Source organism: Rhincodon typus, chromosome 7 (genome assembly GCF_021869965.1).
Source record: "Rhincodon typus isolate 14 chromosome 7, sRhiTyp1.1, whole genome shotgun sequence".
Taxonomy (NCBI): domain Eukaryota; kingdom Metazoa; phylum Chordata; class Chondrichthyes; order Orectolobiformes; family Rhincodontidae; genus Rhincodon; species Rhincodon typus.
In genome coordinates, this window is record NC_063338.1 from 44,056,598 (window position 1) to 44,078,221 (window position 21,624).

At 39.9% G+C, this 21,624-nt stretch overlaps 1 protein-coding gene across 1 annotated transcript in view; it reads left to right on the forward strand.

The window, feature by feature from the left end:
- The window catches only part of dnah9l (dynein, axonemal, heavy polypeptide 9 like), a 365,602-nt gene that overhangs the window by 132,477 nt on the left and 211,501 nt on the right, over positions 1-21,624 (forward strand). Inside the window, exons 36-40 of the mRNA XM_048599208.1 lie at positions 5,773-5,911; positions 6,003-6,095; positions 11,045-11,239; positions 19,765-19,842; positions 21,253-21,385. Coding sequence (XP_048455165.1) covers positions 5,773-5,911; positions 6,003-6,095; positions 11,045-11,239; positions 19,765-19,842; positions 21,253-21,385 — 638 coding nt within the window. The remainder of the gene's footprint in view (positions 1-5,772; positions 5,912-6,002; positions 6,096-11,044; positions 11,240-19,764; positions 19,843-21,252; positions 21,386-21,624) is intronic.

Genomic DNA, 21,624 nt, shown 5'->3' on the forward strand with positions numbered 1-21,624 from the left:
ATTCCGCCCCGGACTCAATCAGGAAGGATTGTGCATTCAATGTCTCCACATCCTGTATTTCCTGCCCATTTAAATAGACCCCTGGCCTTCCAGCATGCATCTATGGGGAGCATTAAATTCCGACCTTTTGTGTGTGTGTGTGTGTTCAGCATAGAATTATTTTGTTTCATCAAGAAAGAAGAATGTGATATGCACCATGAAATAGAAATATGGAAATCATTTAATACCTCACCACAATATTCTTCTTTATGTACATTTCATTTTCGTTCCCTTGGTGCACGATATTAGTCACTGTTTCCTCAGTGATGACTAGAAGCAATACTTTTGAGTGATAAATATAAAACTGATATAACCTGAGTGTAAGCTTTTCACCATGTCCAATAACTAACAATAGTTTGAAGCCTTCAAACTGGTAAATCAAAGGGGAAGGATACAATTGAGCAAAGTAATGTCGGTGTTTCGGTCATCTTTTTGGGCTAATATTAGACCTTAGTGCAATATGACTGTCACCCATAATTACTTACAGCTTTCACTCTAAGTGAAACTAGTGAGAGAAACCAGGGAGATGAATACATGAAATTAGTTTGTTACAGCCTTGTCTGTTATTGAAATGAACGGAGTTAAAAAAGGTCTCATGAGATAGTAAAGTCAAAAGGATTGCCAATAATGTGAATAGAAGAGCTTTTATGCAAAGAGGAACTAAGGCACAGTAGGAGGGCAATGATTTCAGGAGGTAGGAGTAATACCGTTGTTGTGTTCCTGCCCCTGTAGCCAGGCTGCTGAAAATAAAGTTTTTCAGGAACCATGCGTAAATTGTCTGAGAAACTGGACCTACTGCTGGACACAGTGCTGTGATGGGAGCAGGATGAAGTCAGAGTGAATAGGTTAAAAGGCCCACTTCTGTTTATATGAAATTTCCTCCCATTAATGTAATCAATGGCCAAGGTTGAGATGCATCAGGAAGGCTCAGTGATACAAGTTAAATGATGTTGAACTCAATTACACATCTTACAGCAACTTATGAAGTTTTAAGATGGTACAATTGCGTTAGTTGCATCTTTTGCTTTAAAATTATTAATTTGAGCAAGATGAGAGCGGACATGAAGTGATTAGTAGAAAGCATGTTGTGTACAGCTTTATTTTTCTTAAAGTATCCAGCAGATACCTTAAACTAAAAATTCCCAATTTGGATTGTTTCTCCCATTGGGAATGAAGAACCCCAGTAGGGTATGTCACGTGACTGAGTTCACTTATAGATCAAAATAATTTTAAGAACATAAACAGGAGCAACTGTAGGTCATTTGGCCCTTCAAGTTTACCCTACGATTCAGTGCTTTCAGAGATGCAGAACTTCAGTGATTGGTAACACTCCTGCACATCTCATCAATTTGCTTACTTTGGCTTGTTATTGAGATTCATGTGCTGGCAGTAGACTGAAATGGCCTTTGACCATTCAAGCTTGATCACAGTTGCCCTTTTGCATCCAAGATTGAAAGACAAACAATTTAAGACCGGAAGAAATAGGAACAGGAGTAGGCCATTTGACCCATGAGCGTGGATCACTATTCAGTAGGATGATGGATGATGCAACATCGCTCACATCAACTTTCCTTCATTTTCCCCTTTACTGCAAACCCTCTTGAAATCGGGTCAAAATTCCTTTAGCCTTCCTGATTACCTGCAGCACCTGTGTGCTAACTTTGTGTTTCGTGCACAAATACCCCAAGTTCCTTTGTGTTGAAGCTTTCTGTAGTGCTTTTTTTCCACCATTTAAATAGTATTCTGCACATTTGCTCTCCCTTCCAAAATGAGCAGCTTCACGTTTTTCCACATCATATCCCATTTGCCAATGTTTTGCCCACTTGGCCTCAAGATGTCTGTCATAATTTCCATGATGGTGTTTCATGCTGTGGGCCAAGTACTGGGTTTAGTATAAATAGGTTGCAGACTTGATGGACTGAAGGGGCTCTTCTGTGCCGTATGACTGCATTTCTCTTGCATTGCCTCAACAAAAGCATCCCAATATGCTAACAATTACTGTCTTTTGTAGATGAAAGAAAATAAAAATCCCGTTTGGATGCCATAAATATTAGCTATTCTATTATTGAGAATGGCCACGTTGTCCAGTCCAGATACCATCAGGTTAGGCTGTGTACTGACAGATCCAAGCTTTGAGCTGGTGCAGTGAGAATTTCTTGAAGAATGGGACTGGATATTTTTAGTTTCTTAAGATTATTAAGGAAAGAACATCATTAAAATTTTAACCCTGTACTATTGATAGGGATCTAGCTATTGAAATGTTTCAACTGTCCAATGTCTATTTTCTGAGGGAAAAAAAAATTAAATCCCGGTTCAGTGTGCTTTTCAAACATCCAGAAGTTTGTTTGCTCCTTGCTATCCTTCATTTACAACATTCTGTACCACCTCTTCTCAAAAATACATTTTAGTCACCTGCCTAATTTCCCATCCTTGGCTGAAGTTATCTTCTTTTGGGAATTTGTAAAAGTCATAGTCACGCAGTACAGAAGAGGTCCTTCAGTCCAAGTCTACACCAACCTGTTTACACCAAACCAACTTTCCAGTACTTGGCCCATAGCCTTAAATATTATGACATTGAAATTATGATAGAGATCTTGATGGGTTAAGTAAGTGGGCAAAAGGTTGGCAATGGAGTGTAGTGTGGAAAGATGTGTAGTTCTTCATTTTGAAAGAGAGAACAAAAGAGCAGAGTATCATTCGTATGGAGAAAAACTGCAGAAAGCTGCAACGCCATGATTTAAAATCTATTCCCCATCCTATGATAATATGTTAAAGAGGACAATATTATTGCAAGTAACTGGCTGTCAAATTACAGCTGTTGTCTATTTGCTCTGTCAATTCAAAAAGAGAGGGAGGCAAAAATCAGCAAACTGTTGGAATTGATTAAGAAAGTAATAGCACATTTGGAACATCATAACCTAATTAAGCAGAGTAAACGTGGTTTTGTAATAGAGGAATTGTGCTTGACTAATTGATTAGTTTTTCGAGCAAGTCTAAGACTACCACCACCTTCACCTTAAAATTATGCCCCCTGGATACTCACCTTTCAGCTAGGGGAACAGAGCCTCTCTAGCATGACACAGTGGCTCAGTGGTTAGCATCCCTGCCTCACAGCGCCAGGGACCTGGGTTCGATTCCAGAATTGGGCAACTGCCTGTGTGGAGTTTGTACATTCTCCGCGTGTCCGTGTGGGATTCCTCCCAAAGTCCAGAGATATGCAGGTTAGGTGGCTTGGCAATGCTAAATTGTCTGTTGTGTTCAGGGATGTGTTGGTTAAGTAGGTTAGCCATGGGGAATGCAGGGTTACAGGGGTAAGTCTGGGTGTGTTGCTGTTCAGAGGATCAGTGTGGGCTCGATGTGCTGAATGGCCTGCTTCCACACTGCAGTGATTCTATGGTTTTGGAAAATCTAGGGGGTGATGGACTCTCCGGAATGTAGCACTGACAGCCAGATTTCTGGTGCCGAGGCTAATGTGGCAAGGGGTATGCCAGGTTCCAAGCAAACGATTGTGATCAGGGACTGTCTAGTCAGAGGCACAGGCAGACAGTTCTGCAGTTGACAGTGAGACATCATAATGCTGTGTTGCCTTCTTGAAGCCAGGATTAAAGGTATATTGGTGAGGGTGCAGAATATTCTCACAGGGGAGAGGGACTAGCAGAGGGTCATTGTACACATTGGAACTAACGACATAGGAAGAGAAAAAGATGAGATTCTGAGGGAAGACAGAAAGTTAGGCAGGAATTTAAAAGGTAGGTCCTCGAGGTAGTAATATTTTGATTACTCCCAGTGCCACGAGCTAGTGAGGGTAGGAATAGGGGGGGGATAGAGCAGATAAATGCATGAATGAGGAGCTGGTGCAGGGGAGAAGGATTCATATTTTTGGATCGTTGGTATTTCTTTTGGAGTAGAAGTGACCTGTATAAGGAGGACACATTGCCCCTGAATTGGAAGGGGACTAATATACTGGTGGGGAGATTTGCTAGAGCTGTTCAGGAGAATTTAAACTTTTTTTTTGGGGTGTTGAGGGGGGTGCGCAGCACGGGTGGAGTGGTATTGGTGGGACCCAATGCGATACTAAGGAAACATCAGTTGGGAAAAGGAGTAAGTCGAACAGATGGGGCAGACCGGAACAAAGTAGACAATGAAGTAGGTTTGATAAATTAAACTGCATTTATTTCAATGCAAGAGGCCTGACAGTAAAGCGGATGAACTCAGCATGGCTTAGAACATGGGACTGGGATATCACAGCAATTATAGAGATGTGGCTGAGGGGTGGACAGGTCTGGCATGCTTAATTCTCCAGGGTTTAGTTGCTATAGGAAGGATTGAACGGGGAGGCAATAGAGGAGGGGGAGTGGCATTTTTGATTAGGGATAAAATTACACCTGCATTTAGGGAGAATATTCCTGGGAATATGTCCAGGGAAGTTATTTGGATGAACTGAGAAACAAAAAAGGGATGATGGCCTTACTGGGATTGTACTTTAGACTCCCCAACAGTCAGCAGGAAATTGAGAAAGAAATTTGTTAGGAGATCTCAGTTATCTGTAAGAATACTAGTGTGGTTATGGTAAGGGATTTTAACTTTCCAAACATAGACTCAGACTGCCATAGTGTTAAGGGCTTGGATGAAGAGGAATTTAAGTGTGTACAAGAAAATTTTCTGATTCAGTATGCGGATTTACCTACTGGAGAAAGTGCAAAACCTGACCTACTGTTGGTAAATAAGGCAGGACAGTGATTGAGGTGTCAGTGGGGGAGCACTTTGGGACCAGTGACCATAATTCTATTAGTTTTAAAACAGTGATGGAAAAGGATAGATTGGATCTAAAAGTTAAAGTTCTAAATTGGAGGAAGGACAATTTTGATGGTATTAGACAAGAAATTTCAAAAGTTGATTGGGGGCAGATGTTCACAGGTAAAGGGTCGGCTGGAAAATGGGAAGCATTCAAAAATGAGATAACGAGTGTCCAGGGACAGTGTGTTTCTGTTAAGGTGAAGGGCAAGGCTGGTAGGTGTAGGGAATGCTCGATGACTTGGCTTTGGTCAAGAATAAGAAGGATTCATATGTCATGTATAGGCAGCAGAAATCAAGTGATTCCCTGGAATAGTATTAAGGCAGCAGGAGGGCAGAAAGGGGACATGAAATAGCTTTGGCAAATAGGGTTAAGGAGAATCCAAAGGGATTCTACAAATACATTAAGGACAAAAGGATAGCTAGCGAGAGAATAGGGCCACTTAAAGATCAGCAAGGCCACCTATGTATGAAACCACAGGAGATGAGTTGTGGCTGAGATAGTAAAATGATGAATTGCTAGGAGGAAGAGAAAGCCACAGAGGTATAGGATGAGAGCGCAAAGTGTGTTTTAGTCATGAGAGCAGCGTGACAGTTGTGACAATTAATGTGGCAGTTTGTGAAAAATACTGCCAGGCAGAATGAAGGGGAAAATCTACCCCAGATGTTTTCAGGAAAGCCTTAAACGATCAAGAAAAGGGGACCAAGAATGTACGTGAAGGGTACCAGAGGTGACCAAAGGGGCAAAGCTTTTGAAGACACTACCTGCATTTCTGCAATTATAATCAGATCCAGGAGAGAAAAGTGTCACAAAACAGAGAGTTGAAGAAGGGTGGAATCATCAAAGGTCATGGAAAGACTAAAGAAGGATGGGAATTGAATGAACTGTGTTATTTTTATAATTCTAATGTGTTTTTTATAATTTTTTTAATTTGTCAGACCTTGTGCAATGGTGATCCCAGACTTCGAGCTGATCTGCGAAATAATGTTGGTCGCAGAGGGATTTATAGATGCTAGGCAGCTTGCCAGAAAATTTATAAGTCTCTACGCACTTTGCCGTGAGCTACTGTCAAAGCAGGTAACGTAGATTTTAGAAAAGAAGCATGCTTTTCAAACAACATTTTGTTGTCATTGATTTGATTGCTATTTAAATACATATCATCTTATAGGACCATTATGACTGGGGCCTTAGAGCTATAAAATCTGTATTGGTGGTTGCAGGATCTCTGAAGAGAGGAGATCGAAACAGCCCTGAGGAACAGGTAAGTAGAAGTTGTAATTCTAGCTCGTTATAGTAGGTCAGTATTTACATCCATGTGAATTTGAGATGGAAATTCTAGTGTAATGGAGAAGGATTTGGCTCAATATTTTCTACATCACTGTGCTAAGGGAGTCTGGCTGTTTCTAGTCAGCGGTTGACCTATTCTTGCAGACAGCATGGGGCACGGCTCTGTGGTTGGCACTGCGGTCTCACAGCGCCAGGGACCTGGGTTTCCACCCTCAGGCGACTGTGTGGAGTTTGCATGTTCTCCCCGTGTCTGGTTGGGTTTCCTTTGAGTGCTCCAATTTCCTCCCACATGGATTGGCCATGCTGAATTGCCCGTGGTGTCCAGGGATAGGGCAGGGGGTGGATCTATGTGGGATGCTCTTCAGAGGATTGGTGTGGACTCAATGGGCTGAATGGCCTGCTTCCACACTATAGGGGTTCTATGTTAAAAGTACTATATTCGGTTGCACACTTGCTCACCGAGTCAGTGTGTTTGATTGCAGATGTTTCGTCACCCTGTTAGATAACATCATCAGTGTGCCTCTGGTGAAGCATTGGTGTTCTGTCCTGCTTGTTATTTATATGTCTTGGTTTGCTGGGGTGGTTGGTATTGTTTTTTGGTGGTTTGTATATCAGGTCCAGTTCAAAGTGTTTGTTGACAGAGTTCTGGTTGGAATGCCAGGCCTCCAGGAATTCCCTGGCGTGTCTCTGTTTGGCTTGTGTTATTAGGGATGTGTTGTCCCAGTTGAATTCATGTCCTCCTTTGTCCATGTTTATTGAGACAACTGGGAATTGGTAATGTCTCTTGGTGGCTAGTTGGTGTTCATGTATCCTTATTGTCAGTTTTCTTCCAGTTTGGCCTGTGTAATGTTTCTCACAGACCTTGCATGGTATTTTGTATATAACATTAGTTTTGTTGGTTGTGGGTATGGGGTCCTTTATGTTTGTCAGTGGTTGTTGGATTATGGGCTACCCTGATGCCTAGGAATCAGAGTAATCTTGTGATCATCTCTGATATGTCTCTGATGTACGTTAGGGTAACTAGTGTGTCTGGCCGTGTTGTGTCTTCTTGTTGTGGTCTGTTGTGGAGGTAATGGCGGATTGTGCTTTCTGGGTATCCATTGCTTTTGAAAACTCCATATAAGAGCACTTGTTCTGCTTTTGCGCAATTCTGGGTTGCTGTGGTGTGTTGTGATTTGTTTGAATAATTCCTGATGCAGCTCTGTTTATGGGTGTTGGTGTGGTTGCTGGTGTAATTAAGTATCTGGTCCATATGTGTTGCCTCTCTGTGTACCCTAATCTAGAGTTCCCCGTTGTTCTTACGTTCTACTGTTATGTCCAGGAAGGGTAGTCAGTTGTTGTTCTCTTCTACTTTTGTGAATTTTATTCCATTGAGGATGTTGTTTATATGTCGGTGGGTTTCTTCTGGTTTTGTGCGTTTGATAATCATGAAGGTGTCATCTACATAGCGGACCCAGAGTTTGGGTTAGATAGTGGGAAGCGCTGTCTGTCCTAATCTTTGCATTACTGCTTCTGCAATCAGTCCTGATATTGGGGATCCCGTTGGTGTTCTGTTGATTTGTTTAAATAAATGGCCATTGAAGGTGAAGTGGGTTATGAGGCACAGATCCAGTAGTTTCAGGGGGCTGTCCTTGTTGATGCTGTTGGTGACATGGGGTGCCTGCCTTCCTGATTCATCCAGCAGTATGACAATTGTCGCTTTGGCTAGGTTGATGTTTATGGATGTAAATAGTGTTGTTATGTCGAAGGATACCATTATCTTGTGCTCATCTGTTCTGGTGTCCTTGATGTTGAGGAATTATTGGTAGGAGTGGATGGAATGGGTAGTGTTGTCAAGTAAGTTTTTCAGTTTCTGTTGTGGTTCTTTTGGCTAGTCTATATGTTGGAGTGCCCGGTAATGAGACAATGGGTCTGAAGGGGACCCCTGGTTTGTGTACCTTAGGGAGTCCATAGAAGCAGGATGTGTTGGATCCCTCTGGCTTCGTTTTTAGGTAGTCTGTCTTGCTGATGTCCCCTGAGCTGTGCAATTTCTTCAGGGTTGTTGTGATCCAGTTCATGAACTGTGGTGTTGGGTATGTTGCCACTTGTTGATAGGTGTTGGTATCTGCTAGTGCGTTGGCTTTCTTGATATTATTGAGCTCTATTAAGGATTATTGTCACGCGTCCTTTATCTGCCAATGGGATTACGATGTTTCTGTCTTTCTTGAGTCTTTCCAGGGCTTTCTTCTCTTCCGTGTTGAATGTGTTTGACTTACCTTTTCTGCTCAGTATTGGTACTGTCATCTGTCTAATGGTCTGTTGTATTCCCTCTGTGAGTTCATTGCTGTTCAGTGTCGATTCCAGTGCAGCCAGGAAGTCAGCTTTTTTTGGCATTTCTGTAGTTATAATTCAGTCCGGGTACTAGGACAGTCTTTTCAGTGTCTGTAAGTGGTCAGTCTGCGATGTTCTTGATCCATGTTTCTGTATTGTCCGTGTCGCCGTTGTGAGTGAGTTTGGATAGTTTGTCTTGTAAGGCTATTGTTTTCTTTGTTCTGGTCCTCTGTTGTTGAATGGTGATGGCTTGTTCCAATGTGGTTGTCCATTCTTGGTCAGTTGTGTTGGAATACAAAGTTTTTTGGCGTGCCATTGCCCGCTTGTATTTGTGGAGATGGTTGTGGGCATCGTTGATCATAACCCTTATCATTCTGTGGCTGTTCTGTGCAGCTGTTCTCCGTGCCTGTGGATTGTTGATAGGTGGTTTATATTTTAAACTTTGTGATAGTACCTGCTTTTTGAGGTGTACGTGCAGGAAGTATAGTTGTTCGCGAGTTGCCAACAAGCCACCAAGAGACACGACCAATTCTCACTTGTCTCAATACACACGGACGAAGAAGGACGTGAATTCAACTGGGACAAAACATTCATAATAGCACAAGCCAAACAGAGACATGCCAGGGAATTCCTGGAGGCCTGGCATTCCAATGGAACTCCATCAACAAACACATTGAACTGGACTTGATATACAAATCACTGAAAAACAAAACTGGATGTAATACCAACCACCCCAGCAAACCGAGGCATATAAATAACAAGCCAGACAGAACACCAACGCTTCACCGGAGGCACACTGACGATGTTACTAGCAGGGTGATGAAACGTCTACAATCAAACACATACCAGCTCGGCCAGCAAGCCTGCAACCTCATCAACAACATGAGCTACAAATCTTCTCAAAAATGTTAGGTGCTATATTCATTTATTTAAAATGTCAGATTGTAAGATTAATAATTTCTGATTGCATTAAGATCATAGCTAAAATAAAATCAGACTTTAAAACAACTGACTTCAGGTATGTCCTTTCTGTTTTCAAAGTAGAGAAATTTGACATTCCACAAATGTAAATGTAGCTTTTCAGGGCAGATGAGAGTGTTTAATAGTAATTATGAATTTACTACACTGTTCAAAATCTGATTGTTTAGTGAAATGTAAAGTGTAACTTTGAAAGACTATTGCAATGAAATGTACAGTGTAAGAATGGAAGTATTTGACAGGCCATAGATCTCCCCCTCATTTAAATCAACTGTGTGGAGGTTTGGTAGGGGGGTGGTCTTTATAGCACTTCTGACCACTTTGCTTTTTTTTTGCAATGTAAAATAGAGCATTGAGCTGTTCACACTTCTTAAAGCAATACTTGCAGTTGAACAATTAAAAAATGGCTTTCTCCTTCAGACTACTGTTGAATAAACACTTATGCTTTCAATTTTTCATATTTCTATTTCCCTAATTTTCTTAAGTGTCCTTTTTACAAATAACGTTTCTTGCAGTTTTACCTGTTTTTTAAAAGAAACAATTATGATAATATTTGTTCGTTTAATGAACGTTTCAAGTCTTCTAACTTCTCAGCGTTTTCCTTTCTGCAACCAAAACATTTTAACTAACTTTGGTTGTCTGCAATCGAGCACTATATCACCTTCTTCCCCTTGCAGCTTTGGTGAGACCGCTTGATCTTCTTCAGTTTTTTGATAACTTTTCGCTGATTCCACCTGGTTTGAAATTTTACAGACAGGTTTAGTGCTGCTATTGCTTCTGCAGCCTTTTTACTATTAGCCGTCACTTTTGCAGAAGTGGACATGCTCTTAAGCTGCTGAAAATATAAAGATGTTTTTCTCACTGGAATTGTTTCCTTCTTTCTTCTCTGAAGACTAGGGTCTTTGTAGATATGAAGATTTATTCAGCCTACAGCCTAGCACTATTGCTAGTGTATTTTATGTGAAAGTGATGCCAACTGCTACTACTACCTTATATAGTATAGTGAGTTGAATCTTCAGCCACCCACCATCTTCAAAATGTTGGTTTCTGCCAGAATCATCCATGATGTCTTACGCAGATTCAATGCCACCTATCGTTCTGGCTGTCATTTGTCCAGGCCACTGATACCATGGGGGTAATGTCTGAGGGAGAAGATCACGCATTGTTTGTTTCAATCTTAATATCTCTATATTCGATATGATTCGCTTAAGCTTATTCATTTAGATGTGCCTATTTATCAATAAAAAGTTCTTTCTCCTGAAATTCATCTTTCTATTACCATCAACATAATTGGAGGGAAAATTCAGGGTTTGCACAAGTACGCACTAAACTGATGCCGCTGATCTTACTGATCTGTCTTTTTCCAAAATAAATAAAGTCAGTAGTCTTACAAACACTACGACCAGGCTGTCACCCCATTGGTCTGTTTATCTAACAAAACGGAATAGAATTCAACACAGTCATCAATTTTAAACTTAAAGACAGTGACTTAGTCTACGGCAGATTGAGTTTAACTAACCATATGCACTATAATTGTTTAATTATGCAATAATTTATCATGTTTGTTAACTTAATATTGTTTGTTATAATGTTATTGTTCTGTCATCGTTTAATAGCATTGTTGCTGTTTTCCAGGTCTTAATGCATGCTCTTAGAAATTTTAATCTACCAAAAATTGTCAGCAATGATGTTCCTATTTTTCTGGGTCTGATTGGTGATCTTTTCCCATCGTTGGAGGTACCACAAAAGAAAGATTTTGATTTGGAACAGATGGTGCGCCAGTCTATTTCAGAACTGCACCTGCAGCCAGAAGACAACTTCATATTAAAGGTGGAAATAATATTTTTATGCTTAGTTTATCATAAATCTAAATGAGCTGATTAAAGGTTGTAATGTTCACTGTTGTAAAATGTGTATCAAGACCCGCATTTCTAACATCTGTCTAATGTTTTTACTATGCCAAACCATGAGCATAAGCTAACAATTATTGTACCTACAAAGAATCTACTATATCTGTTGTGTACATTATCCCCAGGTAACAGGGTAAACTCCTTTCGTATTATCATTGTCTTAACTAAATGTGTTCCCATTAATATTGGTTGATGAATTAGATGTAAAAGGTACGTAAAGTTTCTGTAACTTTTATAATAAAACATTAAAATAGTAAAAGCATGCACATAATCTTAAAGAGTTTGTAGATGTTCTTAACCTATTCAGGCATGCTATGAAGCAGTTCTGGAGCAGGTGAGTTTTGAACCAAGGGCTTTTGGCCCAGAGATAGGGGCACTGTCAACGTACCACAAAAACCCCCTTTTTAAAACTGTTTCTGTTTCTACAGATGCCAGAGGAAGTGGTGGAGATGGATACAATGACAACATTTAAAAGGCATCTTGATGGGTACATGAGTAGGAAGGGTTTAGAGGGATGTGGGCCAAATGCTGACAAATGGGGCTAGATCAGTTTAGGATGTCTGGTTGACGCGGATGAGTTGGACCTAAGAGTTTGTTTCCATGCTTTATAACTCTATGCTGAGTTTCTCCTGCATGTTTTTACATAGGTATTTTAAGTGACCTGATCAGATATGTTATACTGCATGGCAGATGAGAATTGAACCCAGACCCTCTGGCTCAGCGGTTAGGACACTACCACTTTGCCACAATATGCTCTGTTCTGTAATTATCTAATAAACCTGTTCAGGCATGTTTTGATACATCAGACACAGGTGGGACTTGAACCACAGTCTTCTGGCCCAGACACAGGGAACCTACTGTGCCACAAGCATAGCTATTTCTTAACAGCCTCATCTTTGAATCTGTCTCTCACCATGTTATCCAGCTCTGTGTGTTTCTGATCACTATTTGCAGTACTCCCAAATCTTGCAACCGGTTTATTGTGTCTCTCTGGGTTTCTTCGCAGTTCATTCTCTCTATTTCTTTTCCCTCAAATGCTCTCTATTAATTATGTATTAATTGTACATAATTACATACAAGTGGATATTAACTGGGGACTCTGTTATGCTCCATTAAATATGAACAGACTAAAATTGTGGTGTTTGTGATGTGACAATGCTGTCACTTCAAAACGGTTATTTTGTCCTTGTTTTTTTTGAAGTGAGGTTGTAAAGGCAGAAGTGTCAAAGAGTCTAGGGAGTAATAGTTTAACATTGGAAGGGGAGTGCCCAGCTCTCTCAGTTCAGGTTTTTGTTAGTTTTTTTTGGGCTGCAGCAGTCACAAGATGTTTTGAGTACCAGAAGTGTTGCAAGCTTCAGTAAAAGGATTCTTATGACTTTCTGTGAAATCTCTCTCTGGATGTTGTTCCCACCTGCCTGGAAGAATCGTCTTTGAATTTATCTTTTTGCCAAGGGGTGTGCTTATGAGATGTTACTGTATTGGAACAGTTAATTAATTAAGTTGCTATATCAGCTTGGTTAGATTTTCCAATAGTTAAGTTGCTCTAAATTCTGCTTTCTTTTGTTCGTGCTTCAACTGTGGTGTTAAATAAATTTTGTTTTGCCTAAGGCCGAGTTGTTTGACCAGTTGCATCACGCCTGGAACACCCACTTCACATCTACCTTTAAAATAAGAAAATGTTAGGGTCTAGGCTACCTTTTTAAAATGTTTTGAGGGGGTCTGGTCTGGTCCATAACAGAGATCAATTTCCTACTTGTAACGTCTTTCTCTGTAAAAGAATGATTAAACAAAGACTTCAATTCTATCCTTCTTTACCTAACTTTGTGGAATATGACATAGTAGCAGAGGATGGCTGCCCAAGGTTGAAGCTTGAAACTAAAAATTATTTCAGACAGAAAATTAGAAAATTACAGAAGGCAAATGTAAGTTGTAAGGGCATAGTCAATTCTTGGAGTCTGAATCGCAAGACCAGTGGAAGAGTGAACTGGATATATGGACATGTGTTATGCCCCTTCCAAAGAGAGAAAGCAAGATACAATCTTAGTGTTGTCACTTCCAATAAGAAATCAATGTTAATTTTTTGTCAGATGGAAATGGATGATAGTTTAGGGCTTCCATTAGAATTGTTGTTGGATTTGACAAAAGAGGCAGTCTACAAAATGTCTCCCAGGCATGATCAGAATATGATACATTTCAGAAAATTAATGGCTATACCATCGAGAAGTATGAACTTGAACAGACTGTGTATAAAAGATTGATGAATTTCAGTTTGACGATCCCAAAATTGGCACTGACATTTAAATTACTGTGTTGTGCTGAGGTGTCTCCTATAGACAAGCTTCTGATTCTAACTGGTGTTCAGTTCTTAGCGAAGAACACTCTCCTGGGTCAAGTGTCTGCAGCCTTAAAAAATACATCATGGGGAAACCATCATTTCCTTCATCATTCATGGAATAAATTACATTTTTGTAGTAATAAAAACAATATAAAACTCAAAGATTGCCTGATTTCAAAATGGTCCAGGTACTAAATGCACATCAACACAATGGAAGGGTTAAAGCCAGGATGAACTCCAAAGAAAGAGTCCCATCAGACGGGAAACATTGACCCTGTTGCATACAGACCTGCTGAGTTTCTCTAGCACTTCTGGTTTTTATTTCAAAGCTCCAGCATCTGCAGTACTTGATTTTATTAGGTAAGGATGAAAGCAAACCTGTTTATCAGAGCAGAAGGGAAAATTAGAGCATAAATAATGGGAACATGAACCTCAGGTATGTTGACTGAACAGTTAGTTAGTGCTTCAGGTATGCTTCAAGGTATTGAAGGATGTTGCAACATAACTGTTGTAAGTTTTGCCTCGGTATATGGTTTAAAGAAGGCAGCTGCCATAGCTCTAGAAGCATGGGACAAAAATAGAAATACTTTCGTCTTTTTTTTAGAGCTATCTACCAAATTTAGTATTTGTACAATAATACTTTACAAGGATACGAGGATTATTATGGACAAAAATATGAAGAAATGGATAGGAGCTGGACTTGAGCTTGACTTAAATTGAATTTGCCCATCATGAGTTCAGAGCTGTGTAAAAATATGAACATCATGGTTGCGAATACAGCAGCTGAGTTTATTCTGCATACCTGGGATTCATTTTCCCACTATTCTGTTCTGATTTTGTTTTCTGCTAATATTCAGATCTGCTTGCATCCTTATTCACCTTATCTTTAATCTCCCCAAAGTCTATGAAAAGCAACGTGGAGCAATGAAAAACTGCATAGATTTTTAGTGATCAAACTGCAAGTTGTCAACATGCAAAAGTTCACTCCAAATGGTAGGAGAATATGGAGTCAGTTGTATAGCATGGACATAGACCCTTTGGTCCAACTAGTCTATGCTGAGCATGTTCCCAAACTAAACTAGTCCCATTTGCCTGTGCTTGGCCCATATCCCTCTAAACCTTTCCTATTCAAGCAGGGTAGACCAAGGAGAGCCAATGGATGTTATCTACCTGGACTTTAAGAAGGCCTTTGATAAGGTGCCACACAGGAGGCTGCTGAGTAAGATAAGGGCCCATGGCGTTAGAGGCAAGGTGCTAGCATGGATAGAAGATTGGCTATCTGGCAGAAAGCAGAGAGTGGGGATAAAGGTGTCTTTCTCAGCTTGGCAGCCGGTGACAAGTGGTGTTCCACAAGGGTCAGTGCTGGGACCACAACTTTTCACTTTATACATTAATGATCTAGATGAAGGAACTGTGGGCATTCTGGCTAAGTTTGCAGACGATAAAAAGATAGGTACAGGTAGTACTGAGGAGGTGGCAAGGCTTCAGAAGGATTTGTACAGGTTAGGAGAGTGGACAAGGAAGTGGCAGATAGAGTACAATGTGGGAAAGCGTGAGGTCATGCACTTTGGTAAGAAGAATAAAAGCATGGACTATTTTCTAATTGGGGAGAAAATTCAGATGTCTGAAGTGCAAAGAGACTTGGGAGTTCTAGTCCAGGATTCTTTCAAGGTAAACTTGCAGGTTGAGTCAGTAGTCAGGAAGGCAAATGCAATGTTGGCATTTATTTTGAGAAGACTTGAATGTAGGGATGCAGGGATGTACTACTGAGGCTTCATAAGGCTCTGGTCAGGCCACATCTGGAGTATTGTGTGCAGTTTTGGGCCCTATAACTCAGGAGGATGTACTGGCTCTGGAGCGGGTTCAGAGGAGGTTCACAAGAATGGTCCCAGGAATGGAAAGCTTAACATATGAGGAACGTTTGAGGACTCTGGGACTATACTCAATGGAGTTTAGAAGGATGAGGGGGGATCGGATTGAAACTTTCAGAATACTGAATGGCCCGGACAAAATGGATGTTGGGAAGATGCTTCCATTGGTAGGAGAGTCTAGGACCCGAGGGCACAGCCTTAGAGTAAAGGGAAGACCTTTTAGAACAGAGATAAGGAGAAACTTCTTCAGCCAGAGAGTGGTGAATCTATGGAATTCACTGCCACAGAAGGCTGTGGAGGCCAGGTCATTGAGTACATTTAAGACTGAGATAGATAGGTTCTTTATTATCAAGGGGATCAAGGGTTATGGGGAGAAAGCAGGAGAATGGGGTTGAGGAACTTATCAGCCATGATTGGATGGCGGAGCAGAATCAATGGGCCGAATGGCCTAATTTCTGCTCCTATGTCTTATGGTCTTATGGGCTTATTCATATACTTATCCAAATGTTTTTTAAATGTTGTAACTATACTTGAATTCACCACTTTTCTGGCAGTTCGTTGTACATAGAAAATCACTGTGTTTTAAAAAAAAAGTTGCCCCTCATGTCCCTTTTAAAATGTTCTCCTTTCACCTTAAAAATATGCCACTGCTTTTGAACTCCCCCACCCTAGGGAAAAGACCCTTGTTATTCGCCTTATCAATGTCCTTGGTGATTTTGTAAACCTCAATAAGGTCATCCCATAATCTCCTAATCTCTGATGGAAAAATGTCCGGGTCTATCCTTATAACTCAAGCCCTCTATTCCCAGTAATATCCTGGTAAATCTTTTCACAACCCTCTCCTCTGTAATAATATCCTTCCTATAGCACGTCGATCAGAACTGCACACAATACTCCAGAAGAGGCCTCACCAATGTCCTGAACAACCTCAACATGATATTCCAACTCCTATACTCAAAAACTGAAAGAACTGCGGATGCTGTAAATCGGGAACAAAAGCAAATTTGCTGGAAAAGCTCAGCAGGTCTGGCAGCATCTTTGAAGGAAACAACAGAGTTAAAGTTTTGGGTCCAGTCCTGAAACGTTAACTCTGTTTATCAATTAGCAAAATCCCAAATTGCATTCTGTCTTGTGTGACAGTATTCCTGCATTGAAATGTACAAGAATTGGTTTAATTTTTTCTGTATAATTGAATGTTTTACATGTTGGAAGATAGGAATTAATCATGGCCAAAGTCTCAGAAAAAATATGTAGAATGCTGAGCCATCAAGATGAGCTGAGGTGTGATTTAGTACAGGAGTGATAAGGTAAGAGGTTATGATGGTAAAATTGTATTTACAAAACATGGCAATTGAACTATTAAGGTACGTTCTTTATTATTTGGAATCAATTGCAACATTTCAGACTTTGAGCAGCAAAAAGGAATAAATGAGGCATTTTATACATCAAATGTTTTGTGTTTTGTGGTGAGGGCTTTGAGAAACAGGATGCAGTTGATCAAGGGCTAAAAGTAATGTGAGTGACCCTGGCACACATGAGAGGGGTATCACCTATGGAGGTCCATTTCCAGAATGCGTGTACAGCAGAGATATTTTCCAAAGGGATGTAATGAATTGAGGGACGTAACAATTGTGGAATGTGAAGGAAAAGCTACCGGTAAGTTTGAATAATGGTTGAATGTGCAAGAGATGGACAAGAAATATGATTAATGCACTGGCAAAATATGTTGAAAGCATTAAAAGTTAGAAAAAATAGTGCGAGAGGATAGTCTAGAAGTGACTTTTCAGAAAATGATGTATTTGAGGAAAGAACCTTTGATAATGCAAGAGGGAGGTCTTGCCACTTAGTCTTGACAGATAGGAAAGTTGAATTAGAGTCTGATGGGTGTATAGATTAGACAATAAAATAAAGGCAACAGAACAGTCCTGTAACAAACAGTGATAGCCTTGCCCCGGAAAAGTTATTGCAGATGGCTACAAGGGCTAAAAGCTCCAACAATACTTGGAAAGCCTGACACAATCCAAGATAAATCAGTTTGTTCGGCACCCACCACCCACTTTAAAATTTTCGCTACTACTAGCATACGGTGGTAGGTGTGTACCATCTACACGATTCGCTGTAGGACCTCACCAAGGTCCCTTCAACAATACTTCCCATACCTGCAACTTATCAGACCTAGAGAAACAAGAACAGCAGATAAATGAGAGCACTGTGACCTGAAAGTTCCCCTGAAAATTATGCATATCCTCACATAGAGTTATATCAGAATCCCCACATGGGCAAATAGTAGAGTGACCCAAAGCCGAACTTGCCAGCATTGTGCACATCTCATGAATGAATATAAAATAAATTTCAGATGAGAATGGAACAGGCTGCCCTTTAGCTCGCAAACCAGAGAAAATGGCTATCTCTTGTTGAGGGAGTGGGTATGGTATTGTGTTGGTCAAGTAGTTTAGGTGAGATTCAGTACAGTTGGCAAATTAGATGTATATTCATTGAATAATAAGTAAATAATCGTATGTTGGGAGAAGATGAGCGTTCAATGAAATATGTGAACGAGAAAAGATTAAAGAAGATTGACCATCCCAGCTTGAAACAAATGCTGCATAGAAGGTAAAAATAGGAGCAGAAATACATCATTCTGTGCTGCAATCCTTCTGTGCCATTCAATAAGATCATGGCTGAGCTGTTCATGATTTGAATTGCAAATTTCATCTACCCCGACAACTTTTGATTCCCTTGTCTGTCAAAAATTTATCTGCTTTTGTCTTAAAAATATTTAATGACCCTGCCTCCACTGCCTTCTGAGGGAGAGGCATCCAAATTTACACAACCCTAAGAAAGTAAAGATTTCTTCTCATCTCTGCCCTAAAAGAGCAACCCCTAATCTTAAAGCAGTATTTCTTACTTCAGAACTGACACACAAGATGAAACATCCTTTCCACTCCCATCTTTTCCAGAAAATTCTGGATCTTGTATACACCAATCAAGTCAACCTTTATTCTTCCAGACTGCAATGGAAACAAGACTACCCTGTCCAATCTTTCCTCGTAGGTGAGCTCACTCATCCCATGTATCAATCTAGTAAAAGGAAAAAAAAACTAAACAACTGTGAATGCTGCAAGTTAGAATCAAAAATAGACATTGTTGGAAAAGTTTAGCAGGTCTGGCAGCATCTGTGGAGAGAAAGCAGAGTTAACGTTTCATGTCCAGTGACCCTTCTTCAGAACTCACTTGGAGTTATTAAGAAGGATCATTGGATCTGAAATATTAACTTTGCCTTCTCTCCACAGATGCTGCCAGACTTGCTGAGCTTTTCCAGCAATTTCTATTTTTTTTATCAATCTAGTAAACCACATCTGAACATCCTCTGATGCATTTCACCCTTCCTTATATAAAGAGACCAGAACTGCACATATTTGAGATTTGGTCACACTAATGTCCAGCATAACTGAATAACTAAATTCTTCTCTTACGCTAAATTCCTGTCATAATAAAGGATAGCATCACATTAACCTTCTTGATCGCTCGACTGTTTGCCCATGTGGGGATTCTGATATAATTCCATGTGAGGATCATATATAATTTTCAGGGGAACTTTCAGGTCACAGTGCTCTCATTTATCTGCTGTTCTTGTTTCTCTAGGTCTGATAAGTTGCAGGCATGGGAAGTATTGTTGAAGGGACCTTGGTGAGGTCCTACAGCGAATCGTGTAGATGGTACACACCTACCACCGTATGCTAGTAGTAGTGAAAATTTTAAAGTGGGTGGTGGTTGCCAAACAAACTGATTTATCTTGGATTGTGTCAGGCTTTCCAAGTATTGTTGGAGCTTTTAGCCCTTGTAGCCATCTGCAGTGACTTTTCCGGGGCAAGGCTATCACTGTTTGTTACAGGACTGTTCTGTTGCCTTTATTTTAATGTCTAATCTATATACCCAACAGTCTCTGATTCCACTTTCCTATCTGTCAAGACTAAGTGGCAAGACCTCCCTCTTGCATTATCAAAGGTTCTTTCTTCAAGTACATCATAATTTTCTGAAAAGTACAGTTTCTGTCAAAGTTGCAGCAATGAAGTCGGAAATTCCCTGGCAAAATTCAGCTGCTTGCCATGGCCCACACTTGTGATCAGATGTCTCGTCATGCTCCAGTTAATAGGTTTGCTTTGATAAGTGAAGCTTTGTACTGCAATTGCTGCTTAGTTGCCAACCTTTCATAATTGTTGTTTATATTTTTGTTAGGCTACACAACTCGAGGAGTTGTTGGCAGTGCGACATTCAGTTTTTGTTATTGGTGTTGCTGGAACTGGCAAAAGCCAGGTAAGTGAAGGCACTCTAGTTACATCACAGGCTAAACCTGGAGGAACATGGACTGAATAGAGCTTGATCCGTATTACGTTAATCTCCCTTTTGCATGATGATTTTTAAATGACAAATTAAAAACACATGATTCAATGATAATCTGTCATAATCACCTACTACTAATGAATTTAGAGCAGATGTTCATACTCGATTTGGCAACGGTGAACACTTCATTTAAAGAAGAAATGTCAATCTGATACCAAACAGTTCCTACAGGAAAATAGGGGAAATTGATGGACAAGTAAAAACAGGCTTTTCTCATGTAGCTTCCATTGATCGGACTAATACTTAAAAATTCCAAGGGAGAATCTGGGAAAGTTACAGAGTACACCTAAATAAAAAGGGAAATTTTTAAACAGTTTTTTGTTCATTGAACAGAATTATAGTTTTTATCAGTGGTTCTATCCTTAATTATGTAAAAACTCATAACTGTTTAACTCAATGATCTCCTTTAATATATTTCTTTTAACAGTTCAGTTACCATAAATTATACTCGTAATAACTGAATATTGTTATTAAAACTAAGAAAAATGGTCAAAACACACATATATTGCATCAACCATTATCTACTCGTTCAATTATAATTATTAGTTGCTCTCATTTTATTTCATAAATCTATTACTTTAAGAAACAATCTCGTAATTAACAGCCTTCAGGCTTGTGCATTTCAGTGTTCTGATTGCATTGTTTCTTTTGCATTATTTACTCCTGTAAAGAGTCAGGATAGCATGAGGGTTAGAACAGCCATTGCAATGTATAGAATTGGATTACTTAAGTACTCTCTGTTCTATTCTGTCTAAATGTAAGTATTTTTCTCAAGTTTGGTGAACAAATATGTTTTGTCAATTATTTATTTTCCCTATTGTTGACTGATAAATTTCAGCAAGTTTCTGATGGGGAAATTATGCTGTCATCTTAGTTTCCACAGAAGAATGAGTTTTGTTTGCATTGAACAATTTGTTTCTCTTAAATCCCACTGATGATTTCCTACCTGAGCAGGAAATGGCAGAGACTCATGTCAGTTTATGGAATGGGGTAGATCCTGGAGTCCACCTCACTGGAACAGGATCTTGGAAGACTAATGGATGTAGAATCTGAAGCATGGTAGAAATCAGGACCCTTTGTGCCCAAGGAGCTTGAATAAAATTACCTATGTGCAAGGAATGCTTAAAGACTGTAAGTAAAAGGGGACAATCTGTCTCAGCTAGATTTAAAACCAGATGAAGAAGCAGTCTCCAAAGCCAATGCACTTTCCCGAGATTGTAAAGAATCGATGAAAGGCATAAATCAGTGACTAAGTATTTATAGGAGTGTATTCTGTGACTACAAGCCTATAAAAATATGATATAACCTTTCCGATGCCTACAGATATTAAGAACTCTTCACAGGACTTATGCCAACATGAAGTTAAAGCCAGTGTGGTGTGATATAAACCCCAAGGCAGTGACCACAGATGAACTATTTGGATTTTTGCATCCTGCTACACGTGAATGGAAAGATGGTAAGTAGAATGAGGTTGTCAAGTTCAGCTTTTGGGTTATCATAAACAATGGTGATTTTGTTTTCCCAAATTGTTGTTGGATACATGTAACTTTCCAGTGAGAGTCGCTACCTAATTATTCAGTGGGGAACAGCATTTCAACTCGGATCATGTGTTGCTGCCATAATGGACAGACACTACAGGGAACTGCTACAGCAAGGGAGATGGAAGGCCAAGAAAACAGTCTAAACTGAGGTCAC